The 26,027-nt window shown below is 43.7% G+C and overlaps 1 protein-coding gene across 1 annotated transcript in view; it reads right to left on the bottom strand.

The window, feature by feature from the left end:
• Positions 1 to 218: 218 nt before the first annotated feature.
• The window catches only part of LOC143961989 (NACHT, LRR and PYD domains-containing protein 3-like), a 118,027-nt gene continuing 92,218 nt past the window's right edge, over positions 219 to 26,027 (bottom strand). Inside the window, exons 7-10 of the mRNA XM_077471333.1 lie at positions 14,578 to 14,745; positions 8,671 to 8,889; positions 5,726 to 5,802; positions 219 to 1,547 (exon numbers count right to left, since the gene is read on the bottom strand). Coding sequence (XP_077327459.1) covers positions 5,760 to 5,802; positions 8,671 to 8,889; positions 14,578 to 14,745 — 430 coding nt within the window. The 3' untranslated portion in view covers positions 219 to 1,547; positions 5,726 to 5,759. The remainder of the gene's footprint in view (positions 1,548 to 5,725; positions 5,803 to 8,670; positions 8,890 to 14,577; positions 14,746 to 26,027) is intronic.

Below are 26,027 nucleotides of genomic sequence, written 5' to 3'. Positions count from 1 at the left end.
AGGCAGGGAAGGAAGGGAGAGGTGAGAGAAGGGAGAAGGAAGAGGTGAGAGAAGGGAGAGGTGAGAGGGGGGAAGGGAAAAGTGAGAGGGGGTAATGGAGAGGTGAGAGGGGGAAGGAAGAGGAGAGAGAGGGGGGAAGGGAGAGGTGTGAGAGGGAGAGGAGAGAGGGTATCGGCTGGGAAGAACAAGCTAAGAAGAAGTTGGTAATAATCACAGAAAAAGGTTAATAAAATATACAAAACTTTATTGATGAGTAAAAAACCTTAGTGGGGTAAATTTATAGAGAATAACACCTTCCAATAACCAGGTAATAATATTGGTAGTCCAATAATCAATCGGGATAATCGCGTCCCTTTGGGTGATGATCCATGACATGAAATCCTCCGGGAATAATACATGACCTCAGATACAATATATCAGACATGAAATGTAATCAGAACAATCGGTGGATAAATCCATTTAGATGATATAATACAAATTGCAGCAAGTTGTCAGTGAAAGGCGAAGCGGCTGAACGGACTTTGCACAATGAAATCTTAGGAGCCGTGTTGGCAGAGAGTCATGCAGAGCAGAGATGGGGGAGTTGGCAGAAGTAAAGATGAACTTCTAGAAATGGGATGACTTGGATAAGCTTGTCATTCAGGGGGATAAAGTTCTGGTTGTGGAAGAAAAACTCTGATATAAGGCAGCAGAGAGCCGGCTATGAGATCTCCATCTCTCCTTGGGATTGCTGATGGATCGGGTTCTGTTCTTATACAAGATAATGTCAGCAACATGGAGAAAGACATTGCAGAGAGAGACACTGGGAGCCGGGAATGCCGTATATGTTAGATAGAGCCGCATCACTTTATTACATCCAAGGAGAGGAGAGGAGAATGGAGGATGGAGAGGAGTATGGAGAGGAGGATGGAGAGGAGTATGTAGGATGGAGAGCAGTATGTAGGATGGAGAATAGTATGGAGTATGGAGAGGAGTATGGAGGATGTAGAGTAGTATGGAGGATGGAGAGGATTATCGACTATGGAGAGGAGTATGGAGGGCAGTATGGAGGAAGGAGAACAGTATGGAGGATGGAGAGCAGTGTGGAGATGAGTATGGAGGATGGAGAGGAGAGAGGATGGAGAGTAGTATGGAGGATGGAGAGGAGTATGTAGGATGGAGAGCAGTATAGAGTATGGAGAGGAGTATGGAGGATGGCGAGTAGTATGGAGGATGGAGAGGAGTAGGTCTCTGTCTGTATTAGTTATTGTTCCCGTCAGCTTTTATCAATGAGAAACTTTTTTCCCGCCATAAAATGAGTCCTAATAATGAGTCAGATCCTCATCATTATCATAGTAAGTATTGATAATATTGGAAAGTGTGAAATCCTACAGAGGGGAGAAGAGGGAATTCACAGTGGGATGCGACCATTATATCCATGAAGAGTAGAAGACTTTCCTTTAGAGGGTTGCAGAGAAATCCGAGGTGTTGGTGAGGAGATCCTCTATACATGGAAGAGGTTCAGCAGACCCAACACCGGGACACAATCACCAGACAAATCAGTCCACCTACAAGAGATAATTGTACAATTACACAGAGATATTACATTGTATACATTCCATAAAATATTTCTTCAATACATATATATGTGAATGTGATGTGTATATCATTCCATTTTACACAGGGACTCTGTGTTATTTCCAAACTCTGCCAAAGAGACACCAGAATTTATCCAAAAATCTCTAATCTTGTTCCCAGCGCACTAAATTGTGGCCTCATCATACAGACCGTTATTTATAAAATAAAATAAAGAAAGCTTGCAGGAAAGGACAATTGAAAAGTAATTCTTTATAAATGTCAGTTTTGCTGCAGCAGGTTCTATACATGCAAAAATCAATAACAAAGGTAAGGTGGAGTGGGATTTTGTATGTACCTTGTAACAAATATTATAATAGCCTATGAATAAAATATTAACAAGGGTATAAATAAATATTGATACATATTTTAATCAATATAGAAGCAGAAAGTTTAAGAAATGTATAAAACATTCATAATTACTTAACCGCTTGCCGGCCAGCCGCCACAGTTGTACTGTGGCAATGTGGCTCGGCTGCACGAATCGCTGTTATGTTACGTTAGTAACATAAACGGCCACTAGGGGGTACCCGCTCGCTCTCTGTGCCGATGTTAGTGCCGGGCGGTCTCGATCACCACTGGGCTACCATGATCACTCAGGGCACACAGAGAACCCAGAGCGCTGTGTGTAAACACAACGTTTTTGGTTCTCTGAGGGGAGAAACTGACAGATTGTCTGTTCATACAGAGTATAAACAGCGATCTGTTAGTTTCCCTGCACAGTCCAATCCCCCTTCAGTTAGAACACAAACTAGGACACACGTTAACCCCTTCACTGCCCCCTAGTGTTAGTTTTAATCGCACTGGTCGCTGTATTAATGCCAATGGTCCCAAAAATGTGTCAAAAGTGTCCAATGTGTCCGCCATAATGTCACAGTCACAATAAAAATTGCTGATCGCCGTCATTACTAGTAAAAAAAACAATTATTATTAAAAATGCCATAAACTATCCCCTATTTTGTAGATGCTATAAGGTGATCAAATACCACCAAAAGAAATCTCTATTTATGAGAAAAAAAGGACGTCAATTTTGTTTAGGAGCCACATCGCATGACCATGCAATTGTTGGTTAAAGCGACGCAGTGTCGAATCGCAAAAAGTGCTCTGGTCTTTGGCCAGCCACATGGTCCGGGCTTAATCGGTTAAATGACATTACAATACAATATAGAACAGATTAAAGTTGCATTCCATTTATTTATTTGATGTTGTTGGAAGTAGATATGGTCCAATGTCATATTTCTGGATTTTCTACATATCTGTTAATATTCCCAAAATCTGCCAGGCTTCTATGGTTTTTGAAAGGATGAAGATATTCTCACTCCCTGGAGGACAGGATGCCCCTCCCAAGTTGAGTTTATAGGCATTTAAGCCTCTAACTGTGCATGACAATTCTGACTCTGATCTGTCTATGAGAATTCCTGATTAACTGCTCTGCAAGCGAGCTTCAAAGAGAGCATGACTGGCAGAAGATCAAATACCCAGATATCTATGAAGATTTGACTCAGGTCAGACAGTGGTGATTCATAGACAAACACTGCCCCCTAGTGGACAATACCCCAGGACAGTTAGTAATATAACCTGTTGAGGAACGCCCCAGGGATATTCTGATTCATCCAAAATCGAGTTGGGCTGGCAATGGGAGGGGTTTGGATGAGGTGTGATTGTAAAAAGGGCTGTTTCAAACAGAGAGCTCTCTCTTTCAACATCTGAAGACCAGCTAAAGAGTCTTTCTAGAGGATGTGATAAGTATATTCTTGTATTGTGTTCTGATTGTAAGCTTCGTAATATTGTAAAATATTTTAGTACTTGCATGTTAGTTTCCTAATTCTGCTGTTTAGTATATTCTTATTTTCTTGGGAAATAAATATAACATTGCTTACTAAGCAGATGTGTTTGTTATATTATTGTGCTTATCAGACTCTTATAGACTAGCTAATTTATAGGGATAGGCAAGCTAATACATGTATGGAATTGTTATATAGGATATATTAGATTGTATATTTTTGCATAGATTACTTTGGATTTCAAACAATGTGTCAGAACCAAGAAAAGAGCAGAGGGACAAATAGATCAATTAAAACCTGTGGTGCAAGGTTATATTAGTATATTGTTATTTCACCTGAGTAATGTCAATACTGCAGTTATTCCAATGGGGAGGGAGCCTGATGTGCCCGTGGGGATGACCTCTGCATCCTCACCGGGGAAGAAGAACAGACTTCTGTGTAATGGTGGTCATACGATTAATGTTAGAATGGCAAAAACAGTGAAAGCAAAAAAGGGAAGGAACTTGTGAATATTGTAGGGTCTTACCTTACACTAACAGGGAACCCTGTGTATGATCTGAGAAGTAGAAATGGCCTTGCGGTTCGCGGAAAACTTTGTTTGTTCGCGATTCGCCAAACCGGCGCACTTCTGGCGCTGTTTGTGGCAGACATATTCGTTTACATTGTGAAGAACTTTGACCCATGATACATCCATCATGCGGTACAGGACAGCCAATTGGGACATTTCAGCACATGGACATACCCCCTACCTTATAAATAGACCTGATCTGGTGGCCATTTTACATTCTGTCTTTTGTCAGTGTAGGGAAAGGATGCTGTGTAGAGCAGGGACAGTGAGTCTAATCACTAGCTAGCTAATTAGCTATTACGATTAGGTCCAAAATGGGTGACATGTAATGCTCTGCAGTGGGACGGGTGACACACAATGCCCTGGTAGGGGTAACACACAATGAACTGGGAGGGGGGTGACACAGAATCTTCCTGGGGGGTGACAAAGAATCTTCCTGGGGGGGACACAGAATCTGCCTGGGGGTGACACAGAATCTTCCTGGGGGGTGACACAGAATCTTAGTGGGGGTGACACAGAATCTTCCTGGGGGGTGACAGAATCTGCCTGGGGGACACAAAATCTGCCTGGGGGTGACACAGACTCTTCCTGGGGGGTGACACAGAATCTTAGTGGGGGTGACACAGAATCTTCCTGGGGGGTGACACAGAATCTTAGTGGAGGTGACACACAATGATTGGGGGTTATGGTTAAAATAAACCCTTTTTTTCCAATGAAAATTGAGTCTGTAAAATGTATTGTCAGTAAACTTTGACACAACAGGACAGTGTCTTGTATGAATAAAGTTTGTTGTAATGTTTGGTCCTTGTGCCGTTGTCACAGAACATCATCCATTAGCCAATCCACATGCAGCTCTGAAAGTGCGGGGGCCATTGTCACTCATAGAGAGGAGGCGGGGCTACAATCAGATGACAATGGAGGCGGAGCTGTAGCGGTGATCTGATGTGCGGTGCAGTCAGTGTGTCACCGCAGGCTTGTAGTACAATAGATGGGAGCGCGCATGCACAGGTGCCCCTATCAGATCAGCGCTGTGAAGGGGCACCGGTCACACAACAACACAGGAAGTGGGCAATACTGAGCAGAAATTACGCCATTTAGAAGAGGAAAAGAAGACAAAGATTACTATTACTGGAATTCTATATTTAAAGCGGGAGTCCGCCGGGACTCCGCGTTTTTTTTTGTTTTTTTTTAAAGTCAGCAGCTACAAATACTGCAGCTGCTGACTTTTAAAATAGTGACACTTACCTGTCCAGTGCGCCCGCGATGTCGGCACCCGAAGCCGATCTCTAGATCGACACTCGAGTGCTGCCGCCGCCATCTTGGGTATGGGAATCAGGAAATGGAGCCTTTCGGCTTCATTTCCCGGTTCCCTACTGCGCATGCGCGAGCCGCGCTGCGCAATGAGGACGGTCCCCGCTGCCTCTGGGATCCGTTTGTTTCCCAGCAGGCAGCGGGGCACTTGCGGAAGGGGGCGGGCACTTGCGGAAAGGGGCGTAATGTACGCCCCTTTCCGCAGAGAGCTAGCCCGGAAGTGGGTGCAGTTACCTGGATTATCCAGGTAACTGCACCCCCCTCCCCCCTGAAAGGTGCCAATTGTGGCGCCGGAGGGGGGGAGGAATCCGATGAGCGGAAGGTCCATTTTAGGGTGGACCTCCGCTTTAAGGATCAGAAAGAGAAAATAAAAGCTGAGAGTTGATGTGACTTTACTCTGATATCATCCATTCCGGACATTCTCTTCATATCAGGATCCGTGTATTACCTGAGAGGGGGAGGGGCTCCCACACACCATCTTCTTATCTTCTTCTGTCTATAGATACATTCCAGCGTCCTAAAGGCCTTCATAGAAGAATAAAATGAGAGTGTTAGAGGAGAAATGTTGCTGTGATGATGGAAGGGGGGAGGGACTCATACTGTGCTCTGTAAGAAATGATGGAAAAGTGAGGGGCCCTCACCATGGCAGGGGCCACACACTCATCTCCATCCAATGTTTGTCGCCCGTCCTTCCATTTTCATTACAGAGCATGTATAAAAAAGAAGCCAAAAGGCTAATGCTGCACTAAAATAAATGAATATGTAAATCTATGAACTGAAGCAGCCAGAACCTATGAGTTCAGTACAAAAAAACTACAAAGTAAAATTAAAATAGAAGTGCAGCGCTAATAATAGAAACAATATTAATAAATTGTATTGTATAAAATTCTGAATCAGTGAAAAAATTGTGATGAGAAGAAAAACTAAGGAAAAGTCCCCATCACAATAAAGTCCATGTGGGTCTATGTAGACTGTACTGAAACAAAAAATACTAATTACTTACTTATATAAAATATGTATATTCATAAAGATTTAATAAATGAATAAATTGCACTGACAAGAATGATAATAGTTTGTCGGGGAGCAGCAATCAGTAACAGAAATGCCGCGTACAAACGTAGCCGACTATCTGGCAAACTTAGTCCAGCGAACTTCCCGCCGGACTGTCCGCCGGACTTTCCGAACGGGCTACTTGCCCACACTCGGCACTTTTTCAGTGGACTAATACGGCGTACTAAGTCCATCGGACTATCCTCTGTACTTTTGAAATGAACGGACTCGCCCACACACGCAGAGGAAAGTCCGCTCATTTTGAGCGTGTCTCCAGGTAGGCGAGGGCCCGCGAAGGAGACGCCGCTGGCCCCACCACCTGGTATGGACTTAAAGGGGAACCCCAACGGCGAAAAAAAATCGTCGTGGGGTCCCCCCCAGGTCCACATCAGACCCTTGTCCGAGCACGCTACCCGGCCGGCCAGGAAAGGGGGGGACGAGCAAGCGTACCCTCAACATGGGGGGTGCCTTGGGGAAGGGGGGGCGCTATCCCCCCACCCCAAAGCACCTTGTCCTTGTCCCCATGTTGATGAGGACAAGGGCCTCTTCCCGAAAACCCTGGCCGTTGGTTGTCGGGGTCTGCGGGCGGGGGCTTATCGGAATCCGGGAGCCCCTTTAATAAGGGGGCCCCCGGATACTGGCCCCCCACCCTATGTGAATGAGTATGGGGTACAATGTACCCCTACCCATTCACCTGTAAAATAAAGTAAAAAAACACAACACACAAGGGTTAAAATAGTTTATTGCACAGCTCCGGGAGTCTTCCGTCTTCGGGGGTCTTCTCGCCGGACTCCTCCGCTATCTTCTGCTAGCTCTTTTACTAGCGGAGGACCCCGGTCTTCTGTCGCCGCCGCCGCCGCTGCTGCTGCCGCCGTCTTCTGTTCTTTTGTTCTGAGACTGCAGAGTTTCCATTTACATCTCTTTACTTCCATTAGAAATCATCACTCCACTGTCTGGGAAGGAAAAAATGTGATGACATCGCGCCGCAGACTCTATGAAAGCTTTTTTCTTTTATATTTCCATGTTGACTCAGAAATATTAGTTGCTGTTTTGGATATCAATCAGGTCCTGGGGAGACCTGATTGCAACTTATCTTCACTGGTTTAAAACGGTGCATAGACTCATATGGACTTTATTGTGATTGGAATGCTGCCTTAGTTTTCTTTTTATCAATTTTTCACTGATTCACAATTTTTTATATAAGTAATTAATTAGTATATTTTGTTTCAATAATCTACATAGACCCACATGGACTTTATTGTGATTGGGACTTTGCCTTAGTTTTTCTTCCTATCACAATTTTTTCACTGATTCACAATTTTATACAATGCAATTTATGAATATTGTTTGTATTATTAGCGCTGCACTTATATTTACATTTTCATTACAGAGCAGCCCGGGTATCAGAAGACCTCTCAACAACGTCCCACCTCCATCATCTCATCTCCATCTCATCATACCTCCATCATCTAACCTCCATCATCTCACCTCCATCATCTCATCCCCATAATCTTATCCCCATCATCTCACCCCCATCATCTCACCCCCATCATCTCACCTCCATCATCTCATCCCCATCATCTCACCTCCATCATCTCATCCCCATCATCTCATCTCCATCAGCTCACCTCCATCATCTCATCCCCATCCAATGTGGTCTACATTTTACTATTCACATTTTTGTTGGCATCCTTCTCTGGTGAGATTTTGTTTCCCGACTTCTCTATCAGGCTTATTTCAACACTCAGCTGCTAAAGATGTGCTGAATGAATCTATGCTACTTTTACCATGCCGCCTGCTTATGAGCTGCTTCACACTTGTGTTGTGGGCGGCCTGTCAGGTGTGCTAGCATGCAATTATCTTTGTTTGCTGAACTGACAATCTGGTTCTACATTTGTGTGCCGACTACTAATAGTGTCAGGCTTTGTTGCTGACTGGTTATATTATCTCAGTTTATTACTGTGCCTAACATGTTATCAGGACCTGAGTCCTACTGAGACGTACTTTACCATATGATTTCCAAGAACAATTAATAAGCTCCCGAAGAAGCTTTTGATTGTGAAACATGTAGAGCGCTTTTTTCTTGTATACTACATCATGTTTGCAGGATTACAATGATGTTTAATGTAATTTATTTTATGTCCTAGAGAGATGTCAGTTTTTCTTTTATTGCAAAAAAGTTTTTAAATGTGTTCTTTTGTATTATTATGTGTTTAATAAACAATTATGTGACGTTTTATAATTGGTGCCTAAAAAGTCCATTTTTTTTTGTATTTTGCTTCTATTCACTATTCACATTCTAAGACTTAGTATGTGCGTTTCCTCCAATATAACAGATCTTACCGTCTTTTCACAGAGAAGCCGGCATTCCGGAGGACCTCAATGCATCGTCTCACTTCTGACTCCGACATCTTATCATCGTCATCATCATCACCATCGTCATAATCATCATCGTCATAATGATCACCCAATGTTATATACAGATAGGTCAGAGTTTGGTTTGTGGAGATAACGGAGGAAAGATCATCACAGCACCGTAATGTGCCATTACTGTACCTAATACTGGAGGGAGAAGCAGGAAAGAGGTGAAATGTTCTTCCAGGGAGGAGTAGACACATCTAATGAAAAAATGAGTAGGCGGGGTCTTAGAAAATGAAATGTTGGGACATTTGGATGGAATATTGGTGAAATGGAGGTAAGTCGTCACCCACCTGAATAGTCTAATGCTCCGTACACACAGTCGGACTTTATGAAGGAAAATGTGCAAACGGATCATCATGTTGTCGGAAATTCCAACCGTTTGTGGGCTCCATCAGACTTTTCCCATCTAAATTTCTGACACACAAACTTTGAGAGCTGGATCTAAAAATTTTCCAACAACAAAATCCGTTGTTGGAAATTCTGATCGTGTGTAGACAGTTGCGATGTACAAAGTTCCACTCATGCTCAGATTCAAGCAGAAGAGCCGCACTGGCTATTAAACTTAATTTTTCCCGGCTCGTCATACTTCTTGTACCTCACCGCCTTCTTGACGTTCGGAATTTCTGACCAACATTATGTGGCCGTGTGTATGCAAGACAAGTTTGAGTCAACATCCATCAGAAAAAATCCCATGGATTTTGTTGTCAGAATGTGCGATCGTGTGTACAGGGCATTAGTGTGCAGTTACACTGTTGCGGGTACATTGCAGCGTACGTGAAAGATTCCCTTTCACACTAAACTGTGGCACATCGATGGGAACCGGCCACATAGGAAATAATGGGATTTCTACTTCACATGCGTCTCCATGCAGCAAAACCCATGAGAATCACTAAACACACTGACAAGTAATGATAATATGTCAGCAGATCAACCAATCATTGGACAGACGGCCCTCGTCCGGAGCCGGGTGATGTCATTTCCTGCCTGGAACTGAAAAAGGAAGTGGTGCTGATGAGTGATATTATCTTCTGCCCAATTGGTTGCTGGATATGCTGACATATTATTGGTTGTCAGTGCATTTATTGTCAATAAAGAGACAATTGTTTTGAAGGACGGACTTCACTATTGGTGACATTTTTGTTTTGTTTGGAGTTCTATATCCAGCCAATCAGGAGGGACCAGATCCCTTAAAAGGACCCCACACTTGTGACAGCTGATCTTGTGGGAAGTCCCCCGGGCCCATTGAGCCCCCCAGAGGAGGGACAAGCACATGACACCTCTATTGTATATGGGGCCAATACCTGAGGGGGCATTTCATCAGCACAGAGGTGGAGGATTCTGAACACCCTTCATTTTGTAGTGACACACTGGAGGGGGCGCCATCATTGAGGAAGATTGATTATCCAACTAGATACATTCATTTTACAGCACTGGAGTTGTGGCATCAATTACTTGTAACTAGTTATTGTTTTATTACATTCATCATTTCCATTAGTAATGTGTTAGTTTGTAGTATGAATTCACAGCACTGGGGTTGTGGTATCCCCAGCCAATCCCAGCACTGGGGTTGTGGTATCCCCAGCCAATCCCAGCACTGGGGTTGTGGTATCACCAGCCAATCACAGCACTGGGGTTGTGGTATCACAAGCCAGTCACAGCACTGGGGATGTGGTATCACCAGCCAATCACAGCACTGGGGTTGTGGTATCCCCATCCAATCACAGCACTGGGGTTGTGGTATCACCAGCCAATCCCAGCACTGGGGTTGTGGTATCACCAGCCAATCACAGCACTGGGGTTGTGGTATCACCAGCCAATCACAGCACTGGGGTTGGGGTATTGCCAGCCAATTACAGCACTGGGGTTGTGGTTATAACAGTGCCCACCAATCAGTGCCCACCAGTACATCACTGCCACCCATCAGTGCCCAAATATCAGTGCCAATCTGTGTAGCCTCATCAGGCAATTTGATGGGGCAGTTTTGATGGGGGAAATAGGATGGGGTAATTTTGATGGTGGTAATATAATGTGGGCAATATGATGGAGTGATTTTTATGGTGGCAGTATAATGGAGCAATAGAATGGGGCAGTTTTATATGGCAATTTGATGGAACAATTTTGATGGGGCAATTTTGATGGTGGCAGTGTAATGGGGCAATTTTGATGGGGAAATTTCATGGGGCAGGTTTGATGGGGCAATATTAATTGTGGCAGTATAATTGGACAATTTTGATGGGGCAATAGGGTGGGGCAGTATGATGGGGACAATTTGATGAGGCAGTTTTGATGGTGCCAATATAATGGGGCAATTTTGATGGGGGAAATTAGATGGGGCAATTTTGATGGAGGCAGTATGATGGGGCAGTTTTTGTAGGACAATTTTGATGATGGCAGTATAATGGGGCAATTCTATGTATGATGGGGCAATTCTATGGAGTTAATTTTAAGGGGGCAATTTGATGGGGCAATTATATTGTGGCAATTTTGATGGTGGCAGTATGATGGGGCATTTTTGATGGGTGAAATAGGATTGGGTAATTTTGATGGGGGCAATAGGATGGGGCAATTTTTATTTGGCAATATCATGGGGCAATTTTGATGGGAGTAATTTCGATAGGGGCAATTTGATGGGGCAATTTTGGTGGTGGCAGTATAATGGGGCAATTGTTATGGGGGCAATAGGATGGGGTAATTTGATGGGGCAGTATAATGGGGAAATTTCATAGGGCAGTTTTGACGGGGCAATTTTGATGGGGGCAGTATTATGTGGCAATTTTGATGCAGGCAATAGGATGGGGGAATTTGATGGGGGCAGTATTCTGGGGCAATAGGATGGGGCAAATTTGATGGTGGCAGTATGATGGGGCAATTCTATGGAGGTAATTTTAAAGGGGGCAATTTTGATGGTGGCAGTATGATGGGGCAATTTTGATGGGTGAAATAGGATAGGGTAATTTTGATGGGGCAATAGGATGGGGCAGTTTTGATGGGGCAATTTTGATGGTGGCGGTATAATGGAGCAATTTTGATGGGGGTAATATGATTGGGCAATTTTGATTGTGGCAATTCTGATGGTGGCAGTATGATGGGACAATTTTGATGGGTAAATAACATGGGGAAATTTGATAGGCAGTTTTGATGGGGCAATAGGATGGGGCAGTTTTGATGGTGAAAGTATAATGGGGCAATAGTATGGGGCAATTTTGGTGGTGGCAGTATAATGGGGCAATTTTGATGGGGGTAAAATGATGGGGCAATTTTGATGGGGCAAAAGAATGGGGTAATTTTGATGGGGGCAATAAGATGGGGCAGTTTTGATGGGGCAATTTTGGTGGTGGCAGTATAATGGGGAAATTTGTATGGGGGCAATAGGATGGGGTAATTTGAAGGGGGCAATAAGACAGTATAATGGGGCAATAGAATAGGGCTGTTTTCATGTGGCAATTCTGATGGTTGCAGTATGATGGGGCAATTGTGATGGGGAAATAGGATGGGATAATTTAGATAGGGGAAATTTGATGGGGCAATAGGGTGAGGCAGTTTTGATGGGGCAATTTTGGTGGTAGCAGTATAATGGGGAAATTTTTTATGGGGGAAATTGGATGGGGCAGTTTTGAAGGTGAAAGTATAATGGGGCAATATTAAGGGGTAATTTTGATGGTGGCTGTATGATGGGAAAATTTTGATGTGCCAATTTTGATGGGGGCGGTATAATGGGGCAATTTTGATGGGGCAAATTTGATGGGGGCAGTATAATGGGGCAATTTATGGGGCAATAGGATAGTAGTTTTGAAGAGGCAATATGATGGGGCAGTTTTGATGGGGGCAAGTTGATTAGGCAATTTTGATGGGGGCAATAGGATGGGGCAATTGTGGTCGTGGCAGTATAATGCGACAAATATGGATGGGTAAATATAATGGGGCAATTTTGATGGGGGCAACATAATGGGGCAATTTTGATTGGGCAATATGATAGGGCAGTTTTGATTGGGGCAGTATAATGGGGCAATTTTGATGGGGCAATATTGATGGGGTCAATTTTGATTATGGCAGTATAATGGGGTAATTTTGATGGGGGCAATAGGATGGGGCAGTTTTGATGGGGCAATAGGATGGGAAGATTTTTATGGGGCAATTTGATGAGGCAGTTTTGATGGGGTAATTTTGGTGGTTGCAGTATAATGGGGGCAATATGATGGGACAGTTTTGATGGCGGCAATATAATGGGGGCAATTTGATGGGTAGTTTTGATGGGGCAATTTTGATGAGGGGCAATTTAAGGGGTAATTTTCATGAGGGGAATAGGATGGGGCAGTTTTGATGGTGGCAGTATAAAGGGGCAATTTTGATGGGGGCAATTTTGATGGGTTGTTAGTTTTCTGCATAAAGTGTATTAATTCCAATTCATTATTCTGCAGCACATTGTTCCAGCACTGAGGTTGTGGTAGTAGCAGACATATATTCTATGTAGTATTTGCTTTGTATTATCATTTTTGTTGTGTAATAATTATTTGGAAGTATCAGGATCAGGTGGTTTGTTACATAGTTACACAGCCGTATAGTAACACTGGGGTTGTGGTAACACTTACCTCTGCCTGCAGGTAGGTTGTCTGTCTGTGTAATATAGAGCAGAGCTACACTAGTTTGTTATTTAGTGTATAAAATATGTAGAAAGATAAAGAATGAGAGAAAATACAACAAAGACAAAAGGACAGACACAGTCTGGCTGTGAGAATAAAACAGAAATAAACTTTTTCTGAGGATTATCCTGTGACAGGAACATGTCAGGAACATCTACTATTTACCAGTTAGACCGGCACCATGGGAATCACCCCGTCCATATCTCATGATTCTCAATTTATGGATGTGGGTGGAGTTTAGTCATCAGCCAATCAACCCTGGGGGGTGTTCCCTGTCCAGCCCACAAGCCACTCCTGTGTTCTGAAGGAACCAGAGATAAATGGGCCATGAATGGTTCTGATGGATGAGGATTGGTAACATCAGCATGTCAGTCTGATCCCAACAAGGCCATCAGTGCTTGTCTGGTGTGATCAGACCCCATAGAACCATTCTGGGGGTTTCTCCTGGATTCTATCCTCACTACACATACAATGTTATATGTACATGTACCCCAACATGTCTACAATCAGGGGCAATTATTTCCATCTCTCTGCAACTCATATTTTATTTTGTATGAGAGATAAAATTGATTCCTCTGATCTCTGATATAAATCAATGTCTGGCAGACAGTTCGGGGTCTTCTCCCTGTATCGGCCTCGTCCCCTGCTGGGCTTGTAGATGAAATGACTAGGACTTCTCTTTGAGGCTCAGTGAGGTGACAATTTTATATCTACAAGGATGGGGGGATTTTATTAGCATCTAGGGGTCACTTCTGGTTTAGAGACTCGCTCTGTCCTTCCAGATTCCAATTGAGGACCATCTGTCTATGATTGGTCACTGAATGAAGAGAATACGGAGTCCTGTGCTTCTTCTGGTCTGTTTCAGGTCTGAATTCAGCCTAGAATTCTGGGAGAAATTGGACCTGAAATGGTGAATGGAGATGCACCGGACCCCCTGCTGTGACCCGCTGTGACCTCCAGTGTGACCCCAGCCAAAGTCTGATCTCTGATAGTCAGTGGAGGGGGAGGGGATGAAAGCCAATAACAGCGAGTGACCTGAAGGACTATGATGGGAACTCCCAGTGTAACCGGCCAATCAGAAGTCTGTCTTTATATAACTTTCATCTAGGTGACATGTCTGGATCCCTCACATAGAAGATTTATACCAGAATCCTGCAGAATATTATATCATTTATAGGATAATTCTCACCTCAGGCTCTGCAGAGTACAGCCAGGATCTCTGAGCCCCTCACATAGAAGTTTTATTCCAGAGTCTTCCAGATTATTCCATAATTCCAGAGTAGTGAGGGATCGATTATTGATAAGAATGGATCGGAGATCATCACAGCCGGAGGAAGTCACATCACATCCATTCAACCTGCAGAGACAAATCCAGACACATGATATTATATTATAAGATGAATATGAGGAATTATTCCCATTTATTGAAAAGTAACATAACATCACTAGAGCGGAATATCAGGATATACAGAATGTTATACAGAGGAAAGATCTTGTTATTAGGGAAGCTGATAAAAGTGAAGCTGTTGTAGTACTTATGTCTACAAAGTATAAAGAGGGGGCGCTGTGACAGCTCAGTCACCCCCTTATGTACTTGGTTATTAAGCAGGACCTCACACAGTGTCCCATACAGGGGCTTCTGAAATTGATAGATAAAGGAAAGGATCTGGGGGGTTTATGAAATAAAACTGCAGGATTTCTGATGGTGTATACCCCAGTGACCCCAATATTCCATCACCCTCCTAAAGTCCACCAATCAGGAGTTCCCATTGAAGATCACCGGATTGTGGCAGAAATAGGATCCCTTATAGAGAATGTAGGGGGGAGGGGTGGATATACATTTCCAGCCTTTAGTGCTGAGACTTCTGGGATATATTAGAGATACAAGTACTATATTGGTGGATATTCCACATTTACAATGGGATTCTACGTTCACATGGGGGACACTTCATATTAAAGCACTTTATTCTTCCATCCCCCATTCTTTAGTGTCTCCAGCAATCAGATATCATCTCCATAGATATAGATCATATACTAGGATGTTACAGGAATTATTACAGAGGATGGAAAGGATGAAGGTTTTTCACCTTAACCATTTCAGTCCCGGAAGGATTTACCCCCTTAATGACCAGCGCACTTTTTACAATTTGGCACTGCACTGCTTTATCTGGTAATTGCGCGGTCATGCAATGCTGTACACAAACTAAATTTGTATCCTTTTTTTCCCACAAAAGAGTTTCATTTTGGTGGTATTTTATCACCTCTGTGATTTTTATTTTTGCAATATAAATGAAAAAAAGACTGAAAATATTGAAAAATAATTATATTTCTATTTTTTGTTATAAAAAAATTAAATAAACTCAATTTTAGTCATACGTTTAGGCCTAAATGTATTCAGCTACATGTCTCGGGTAAAAAATAAATAATAATAAGTGTATATTTATTGATTTGCGTAAAAGTTATATTATCTACAAACTAGGGTACATTTACTGGAATTTACTTAGCTTTTAGTTTATGACTGCCTATGTCATTTCTTGAGGTGCTAAAATGGCTGGGCAGTACAAAACCCCAGTAATTACCCCATTTTGGAAACTAGACACCCCAATGAATTTGCAGAGAGTCATGTTGAGCCCATTTTATTTTTTGTCACATGCGATTGAAAAATTACAAAAGAAAAAAAAATACATAAAGTTGTCACTAAATGATATATTGCTCACACATGACATGGATATATGTGGAATTACACCCCAAAATACATTCTGCTTCTCCTGAGTACGGGGATACCACATGTGCGGGACTTTTTGGGAGCCTAGCCGTGTACAGGACCCCGAAAACCAATCACCTCCTTCAAGATTTCTAAGGGTGTAAAATGGTGATTTTACTCCTCACTACCTATCACAGTTTTGGAGGCCATGAAATGCCAAGATAGCACAGCCCTCCAATGACCCCATTTTATATCATTTAGTGACAACTTAGTGTAAAATATATATATATATTCCTGAAACTTGTGGCAACATATAAAATATTCCATGGACTCAACTTGGCTCTCAGCAAATAGCTTGTGGTGTCAACTTTCCAAAAAGGGGTCATTTGGGGGGATTGATCTGTCCTGGCATTTTATGCCCAACATTAGAAGTTTATGCCACACATCACCCACTCTTCTAACCACTTGAACCACCAAGTCCTTTCTGACACTTTTTGTTTACATGAAAAAAATATTTTTTTTGTTATAAAATTACTTTGAACCCCCAAACATCATATGATAAATGTTTTTGCCATATCAGAAAAAAACTAGTGAGTTTGCCACATCCCTATGTAGCACTAAACCCCGAAGGAGCTGCTGGTTCGATTTTGACTTATCGTTACCTTCTGTTTTCCTTGTTGCACGTCTAGGGGTGTGCCATGGTAAATGGCCCAGTAACTTGAGAGAACGACAACAGATCCACTTGAATGCATTTTATTTGCAAAACATAGACAATGAACAGTCTCTTAAATTGGGATCAAAGGGTTGAAAAGGAAATTCATGTACTCTTAACCACTTTCCGACCAGCACACGACGATGTACGTCGACAGAATGGCACGGGCAGGCATATTGGCGTACAGGTACGTCCAATATTCAATGCCGCCCTGCCATCGGGAGCGCGGCGCCGGCGGCACGCTCCCACGCTGGTCGGGACCCCCGTGAGTCCGGTCGCAGGACCCGCGGACTCGATCGCCGCGGGCATCCCCGCGATCGTCTCACGGAGCGGCCGAATGGAGGAAATGCTGTGTAAACACCATTTTTCCATTCTGCCTAGCAACTAGTGACGCTGATCTCTGCTCCATGTAATTGGAGCAGAGATCAGTGTTCACTAAATGAAAGCCCAGCCCCCCCACAGTTAGTAACACACTCCTAGGAACACTTAACCCCTACACTGCCACCCACTGGTTAACCCCTTCACTGCTAGCAGTGATTACTGTATAAATGACAATGGTCTCAAAAATGTGTCAAAAATGTCCGATGGGTCCCCCACAATGTCGCAGTCACAATAAAAATCGCTGATCGCCGCCATTACTGGTAAAAAAAAATAATAAAAAATTATTAATAAAAATGCTATAAAACTATCCCTATTTTGTAAACGCTATAACTTTTGCGCAAACCAATCAATAATCGCTTATTGCAATTTTTTTTACCAAAAATATGTAGAAGAATACGTATCGGCCTAAACTGAGGGAAAAACATGTTTTTTTTAAATATATTTTTGGGGGATATTTATTATAACAAAAAGTAAAACATAATGCGTTTTTTTTAAAAATTGTCGCTCTATTTTTATTTATAGCGCAAAAAATAAAAACCGCAGGGGTGATCAAATACCACCAAAAGAAAGCTCTATTTGTGGGAAAAAAAGGACGTCAATTTTGTTTGAGCCACGTCGCACGACCGCGCAATTGTCAGTTAAAGCGACGCAGTGCCGAATCGCAAAAAGTGGTCTGGTCTTTGACCAGCAAAATGGTCCGGTCTGCAAGTGGTTAATGTCAAAGTCAAAGTCAAAATGTTGAAGAACTTGCTTACTTTGACTGCATCCAGAGAATAGCCATTTGCAACTGGATGATCACTCAGGTTGGACAGTCCCTCTCTCACAAGGCCCAGCAGCCAAAAAGGTGCTTACTCAGAAACAAGTCTCTGCCACAGACGTTGTCGTAGAACATACAAGATAATGTCTCTGCCACAGACGTTGTAGAACACGTAGGGAAATTAAACTTGAAAACACTTGTAGGCTACCTGGATCTTTTAGCCAGCTTGGCAATATCCACAAGACTGGATTCTCTTGGGTACCTCAGCCCTTCCAGGCTCTTACTAAGAAACCAACCCATACGTGGTCTTCTGAAGAGTCCTCCCCTGGAATCCTTGAAGTCACTGGGTCTCTCCCAAACAGGAGACAGCACCCAACCACCTCAGAATCTTTCTTTAGTTTCCTTGCCTCGGGCTAGCCAGCTCCGAGACATCAAAATTGGGTGGATCCTTACCCCAGGCCATAGCCTTCCTGGGGGCTGGTCAGGAGGGCCAGGACCATGAAGTCAGTACATCATTCTGGACCAGAACCCCAAACCACGTGACTTCCGCATCTTAAATACCCTCTCCCAGAAAGCACAGTGAGAGTGCCAATCCCACTGGGCGGGCTCTGAGAGAGAGTAAGTTAAGCACCTAATCAGACTACAGTTCCATGCCTGCCACAAGAGACAGCGCCCCCTGTGGCCAGGCTGAACATATCAGAGTCCAGTCAGACTGATGCTGAAGTCTAAATTTAGACAATTGTACCCAAACCAAACTGCAGTTTAGGCATAACTTTAACTTTGAAAAAACGCATAGCGCATGATCTTCAGGAGCCACCGCTACACCTATATATAGAGAAAGTTAGAATACCCCCAATTGAGACTTTAAATAGGCAAAAACACTAATGAAATGAGTAACCAAAAACACTTTCTGGTAACCAAATCCAGGGAAAGCTATCCTGTACCCAACCTGTTTCAGGTTCAAAGTCCTTTCATCAGGGGTATTTGTACATGTAGCGCCCACCACATTTAGGTGGATGCTAATAGGTAGATGTTAGGAGAAAGTGCCAGTGCTTTACACTTTCTTTTGTTTAGGCATGGTTGTTGATTTGGTTTGGGGAGGAGAAGTAGAATAGAGGGGGGTGTGACCACCTGTACTTCACCCTGGAAGATCTCCCTTGCTTCTCCAGGGAAATTTTCTGGAAAGGAGGTAGGTCAGGGACTGAAGAGCAGACAGTGTATATGGCCCTGGCCCAATCAATTTGTATGGGCAGGGGTGGGACATACATATATACTGAGGTCACATGCTTCCTGGGGGGAGATGGAAAGAAACTAGGTCCAGAGTAACAGCCCAATGTAACCTCAAGGAGCAGGCTTGAAGGCTTGGGGGTTCAGAGACCCCAGCGCTGGAGAGCAGAAACCTAACTGGAAGGCCTGAGGGTTCAGAGACCTCAGAGCTGGATGGTTCAAGCACACAAACCAATCAAGAAGGAACCAGGCATCCTGGCTGGGATGGACCCTTGCACCAGAAACGGGAAGTAGCTGCAAAGCGGATAGAGATTAGAGCAGGGTGTATCCGGACTTTCCTGGACTGGTCTGGGGAGGATTGCAAGAGGCAAGAAAGGCAGGTGAGGCCTGGGACTCCCAGCATCCAATTTACCAAGATGCTTTTCAGAGGGGGATCGGCCAGTTCACTAAGGGAAAGGGACTTAGCTACTCAGGGCAACGAAGAAGAAGAGGCAGCTCATACTTTCCTGTACTACCACTAATACTATGGACCACAACAAGAGAATAAAAGTTTACTGTTCAACTGTTTGACTGTATCTGTTGTGAATCGAGTGGGGTGGAAGTACGGGGGCAAATCAGCAGGACTGTAGTGAACTACCCAGCAGCTCCCAAGGGAGTAGGCTCCGGAAAGCATAGCCACCTTCCCAACACCCGCAGTACCCCCTATTAGACAATCTACAGATACCCATTACAACAGGGCACCAACTTTTCAGCAGAGGGCTCTGGGAGCCTCTGATACATGCATTCTGCCTTGGCGGGGCAGGCCAAAGGAACTGCCACGGCTGTCGCAGTTTCAAAGAGACATGCAGAACTGCCTTGATCTACCTGATTAACTTATGCTGACCGGGCTTGTCTGACCCTGCTCCAGCCTGCTGCCTTGCTCTACCTGATTACCTGTGTTTGACCCATCTTGTCTCACCCTGCTCCATCCTGCATCACCCAGCTCAATGGATCGCTGACCTGCATCTGCTGCCAACCGCATTCTGGTCTTCCCCGGTGATCCATCATCCACCCTTCTGTGCCAGCTACAACAGATCTCACGGGGACGCCTACCTCGCTGTGCTCTTGAGGTCACTGTCCCAACTCCAGTGGCTCCTGAGCCACGGCTGAAGGAGAGCTCTCCTCCTACAAATCAGGCTCTACGATAAGGTACATAACAGTATCAAACAGTCATATCTGAGACTATATGAGGAACCTCACCGGCGGAGGAGATTTGTCAGCACCTCGCAGCTCTCACACAGGCCATGAAATCATTATAGGAGGATTACGTTAAGCTGGAAGAACAGGTACAGAGAATTTAACAGTTCCTACTAATGCAGCTTCTGCATCCACTGCTGCTCCTACACTGATTGTTTCCACTCCCTCAGTGATGATACTACCACCCAAATCCAGAGTCCCCACTCCAGAGAGATTCACAGGGGACCAAACTAAATTCCAGGCCTTCTGCAAAGCATGTCAGCTTTATTTTGCTCTGCAACCCCAGACTTTTTGACTAGAATCCATCAAGGTGGGATTTATAATCTCTGCTTCAAGAGGAACCCCAGACCTGGGCCCATCGGTTACTCAAAGGAAGTGAACAGATGCATGTTATGTCATCCTTCTTTGATGCCATGGCCCAGCTTTACTAAGATCCACAGCAGACTGCCACAGCAGAGACTGCCCTGTTTGCGCTCCAGCAAGGCCATGTAGCAGCCGAGAACTATGTAACGGACTTCAGATGCTGGAGCACAGACACCCAGTGGAATGACGCAGCTCTGCAACACCAAATTCTGCATTGGTCTTTCCGAAAACCTCAAAGATAAACTTGCCCGAGTGGGAATACCAAACACCCTTGAAGGATTGATCACCCTAGATATCCAGATCGATAGGCAGCACTGTGAATGGTGATCATAGTGTTCCGCCCAGCAGGGCCATCCTGTATGGATGACACCAAAAGCTCCAGTCCCTGTCGCACGCTACCGGGCACCAGCCAGTTCAGGCCCTACCAGTTCAGCATCTGATGTTCCTGAGCTATGTAATTAGGATTGATGCAACCAACCATGTCCCCTCAAGAGCAGCTGCCCTGCAAAGACTCATAAGTGCCCGTCTGTTCCTGCTAACCTGTCAACATTGTCTGCTAATGCAACTCACCTTGCTCTTCCACTCTCATTCCAGTTCCCATGAAGAACAATCTCAGTCAACGCTATCATTGACTCCGGAGCATGCAACTGCTTCATTGACCTAACTTCCGCCACTCAGCAACTTATCCCCCTCCAACAAAAGATGCATGGACTTTCTGTCTACTGGGGTGATGGCTCTTGTATTAAGTCAGGACAGGTAACCCAGGAGACACCTCCATTACCTGTTATCTCCACCCAACATAAGGAACTACTGAGCCTAGATGCCATCTCCGCCCCGTTGTTCCCTGTCATCTTGGGACTACCCTGGCTTCAGGCCCACAATCCCCAGATCAACTGGATATCTGGAGAAGTCAAATTTTTGTCAGCCTACTGCCAAAGACATTGTGTATCAAAGCCCCTTAATCCATCAGCCACATTGTTATGTATGGACTCTGATCAAAACATACTCCAGTCAGTGCCTGAACAGTATCACAAATTTATTGATGTCTTCCACAAATGAGGGACAGACACACTTCCCTCTCATCGTCCATATGACTTGCCGCTTGAGCTTCTCCCTAGGGCTAAGATCCCCTTTGGGCGCATTTTTCCACTGGCAGAACGGGAGCAGGAGGCATTGAAGGAATACATCAACAAAAACCTTGAACAGGGGTTTATTCTCCCTTTTACCTCTCCAGCAGGTGCAGGGATCTTCTTTATAATGAAGAAGGACAAGTCCCTTCATCCATGTGTGGATTATCAAGAATTAAACAAAATCACTGTCAAACACTGCTATCCCCTGCCTGTGATGCCCGAGCTAATTCAGCAATTAAGGTCTGCAACTATCTTAACCAAATTAGATCTAAGAGGAGCCTATAACCTGGCCCGCATTCGAGCTGGGGATGAGTGGAAGACAGCTTTTCATACCCAATTTGGTCGCTACGAATATCTGGTCATACCATTTGGACTTTGCAATGCCCCTGCCATCTTCCAACATTTTGCTTAATGGTGTGTTTATAGACTTTTTAGACATTTTTGTAACCATCTATGATATTCAGATTTTCTCTGGATCTCTTGACCAGCATCAAGAACATGTCTGCAGGGTGTTATGCTGGTTTCGCCAACACGGATTGCATGCAAAGGCAGACAAATGATAATTTGAGCAGCAAAGCATTCCATTTTTAGGGTTGGTGATTTCCCCAACAGGAATTAAAATGGACCCACAGAAGGTGTCCACCATACTGGATTGTCCTGTACCTGCGGAATAAAAAAGGAGTACAATGTGTTCGACCATTCGCCAAACAATATGGGGCGTTCACTGGAAATTTGAGTGCCGGGGAACACCCCATAATGCACTGCGAATTAGAAGTCCCAAGAATTATTCAACCACAGTATCAGTTACATGCTGCTGGAGGATGCGCAGGTTCCCAGGTGGAGGAAGGGAGTAACGTGACCTTAGAGAGAGTGGGTGCCACAAAAAGACAAGAAACTGGCAGTCATGTTCCCCAAGCTGCATTGTACTGCCAAGTTTGCTCCAGAGATGAGGTGGGAGGGGAATCATGAGGTCACTGACCGTACTTGGGTGCCTGATAGAAGAGAGGAGCAAAGTGAGGTGGAGGAGGCAGAACTCCAACAAGGATGGATGTCCTCTAGGGGCAGCTTAAGGGCAGCCACCCTATTCCATCATACCGCAGAGCTCCGCAGGTGCAGGGTGCTGCTGGCTCCCCGTTAACTTTTAAAAGTTCCTTGGTGTGGGCTTTTTTCAACGTGTGTGCAGCAGAGCGCACCATTGCTGTTTGCAACCTTTGTCTGAACCAGATCAAGAATGGCCAGAACAGCAGCCACTTGGGCACCACATTCTTGACCAGACATATGATGACCTGCCGTGCAGGCCATTGGCAGCAGCACCTGAAAGACCAACATCATAGAAAAGGGCAGACTTCTCCTTGCTCCTCATCTGGGATCTCAAACCCTACTATACCTCTCGTCCTCTCATAAACTTGCGTGGAGAGGAATGAAGGTATAGCAATAGGTGTCACAAGTACTTGCAGCCAATCTGCTAGCAGTACACCATAGTTGATTTCAGCAGGCAAATTACCTTACCCCAGATGCTGAACCATAAAAAGAAATTTGGTCTCAGCCATCCACATGCTCAGCGTCTAAATCCTAGCTTTGCCAAAATTGCTAGCACTGCAACTGCTGCCTTTTCAGCTGGTAGACTCAGCACCCTTTTGTGAATTTGTGGAATGTGCTGTATCACAGTGGCAGGTTCCAAAATGGGATTTATTTTCATGTAAGGCCATTCCGGCTCTCTACTGCCATGTGGAAGGCAAAGTTTTGGCCTTATTAGACATGTCAATCAGCAGAACGGTTCATATTACCGCTGACTCATGGTCCAGCAGGCATGGGCAGGGATGTTGTAGAAAAAAATATCTGCACTCTGGTTGTTGCTCTTAAAATGTCTTCATTTTATTGAATAGCCACAGTGAACAAACACAGATTAAGTCAGTTGACGCGTCTCAGCCTATAAGGCCTTAGTCATAACCACATTACAGACATAAAACTGAAATAAATAGTAGCTCTAAAGATTACAGGCTTCACCCATTGATTGTCTTAATTGACCGCAGCAATTATTCAAAAAAGAGAATCAGCTGCACTCTGAGTCACATATGGGCTCCTATGGAGTTTCATGTAGTACATCATAATATGGGGATACGTTTTTCTACCCTGTAAATGCAAGAAATTCCACTATAGATACTTTTCAGTCTGTAATAGAAGGGGAATTGATACAATTTACAATGTAGCTTAACATCCAGGAAAACAAACATCTCTAAGGAAGAGAGACAGGCTCTACAGCAGTTAAAAGACAATAAGGGGTTAGTGATAAAGGAAGCACATAAGGGAGGAGCAGTGGTGGTGATGACTAGAGAACAATATAGATCTGAAGCTATTTGACAGCTTAGTGACAGTGATACATATCGTCCCCTGTCCCACAATCCCACTATACCTTTTCAATCAACCCTTTTTTTACAGTTGGGCATTAGTATGAGAGTTTTGTCATCCAAAACTGCTGAGTATCTCTATGTGGATAAACCTGTGGTGCGGTCTTCCATCATCTCCCTTAAATTCACAAAATCGATTGTCCTTTACAGGGGTGATCAATCGTGGCTGGAATTGGTTCCTTATTGGAGCATTTGGGAGAATGGGTAGACTGGCACCTACAGCTGTTAGTACACAGATTGCCTGGCTATATTAGAGATACGAGCACAGTCCTATCCCATATTACATCTGTCAAATGGACATCCACCTATGTGTGGGCTACACTTTATGTGAGGGCTCTTTTTTTGTCGATCCCCCACAGCACAGGATTGCAGGCCATCCAATATCATCTTCAATGCTATAACTCCTATTCTCAGGAGCTACAGGAGTTTTTTTTGTTCAGCGTTGAGCTCTAATTAAAGCACAATTATTTTTTATTTGATGGCGTGTATTATGTCCAGCGCTGTGGGGCGTCAATGGGTGCTAGATTCTCACTTTCCATGGCGCATCTCTACATGGGTTGGTGGGAGCAGAACATTTTTTTCTCTCCCAGCAACCTTTTGCTAGACAGATTGTGTGGTATGATTGCTATATTGATGACCTTGTGATGGTGTGGGATGGTGACTGTAAAAAAGTAAGAGAATCTGTTCTCTTCTTTCCAGACACGTGTTATGTCAACAAATGTCTTAGTAGGTGTTTTGTTCAATAGTTCAATTAGCCAGGCTATCTTAAATCAAAGTGTGAATTTATTCAGACACACTTGGCATCAACTTGAAAATACATACAAAGTTATAAAACTTCATACAGCTTAGATATAATAAAACAAAAAGATGTAAAGCTTAAAAAGAAAGTATTAGAGAAGATTCAGTTCAGCTTTTCAGTTCAGTGTTTCTCTGTAGTCAGAGAGGTGTCTGCAATAGCAGCTGTTTGTGAAGTAGGCTGTATTTAGGCCTAAAGTAAACAAGATGTCTTCAGTAGTGTGCAGTGTAATGTCTCTTCCTTTGTGAGTGTAAAAGATGTGAAGTCCTCCTGTGTGTGGCTGGAGGACCAATGTAATGTGTCTTAGCCTTGTGTAACACTGTTCTTTATGCCATTTTCAGACTGCTAGTCAGCAAAATACAATGGGACCATATATAGCTTAGTCTAAAGATGAAATGGTCATATACAGGGTAATTCTAAATATTCCCTAATATAATAGCTGACACGCTCGCTTAAACTTCTTAGATTGACAGCAACACACAACAGTTTCCTATAAAAAACTCAAGGTGTATGACCTTTCTACATGGTCAAATTCTTGTAAAGGCTATATTCTTTAAGTTACAGATACTGTACTAAAACTTACAAATGTATAATACTATAATTGAATATATACATATTTCACACAAATGCAAACTAGCTAACTAATTAAATAACTATATCAAATAATTATATTATGGATAATCTATAATTCTACTTTTCAAGTATATTGTTCCATATATGACACATTCTCTAAGTGTATTCTTATCTGTGAAACCACTGACCTTCTGACCTTTAGTCATAAGCCTTGGACATAAAGAACAACTGGTAGCAAAATGACATTCACACAACCTAACTATTTCAAGATTTGTCTTATGCTGAGCTGAGCGAGCTTTTCAAAGTTAAAGCTAAAAGGGAACTCAAACTCTGCATAAATACAAACCTTGGT

This window comes from Lithobates pipiens, unplaced genomic scaffold (assembly GCF_037356315.1).
Source record: "Lithobates pipiens isolate NorthernLeopardFrog02 unplaced genomic scaffold, aLitPip1_a1.2 Scaffold_8, whole genome shotgun sequence".
Taxonomy (NCBI): domain Eukaryota; kingdom Metazoa; phylum Chordata; class Amphibia; order Anura; family Ranidae; genus Lithobates; species Lithobates pipiens.
The sequence above is the reverse complement of the archived record's forward strand: the minus strand, read 5'-3'. Positions and strand labels throughout refer to the sequence as shown.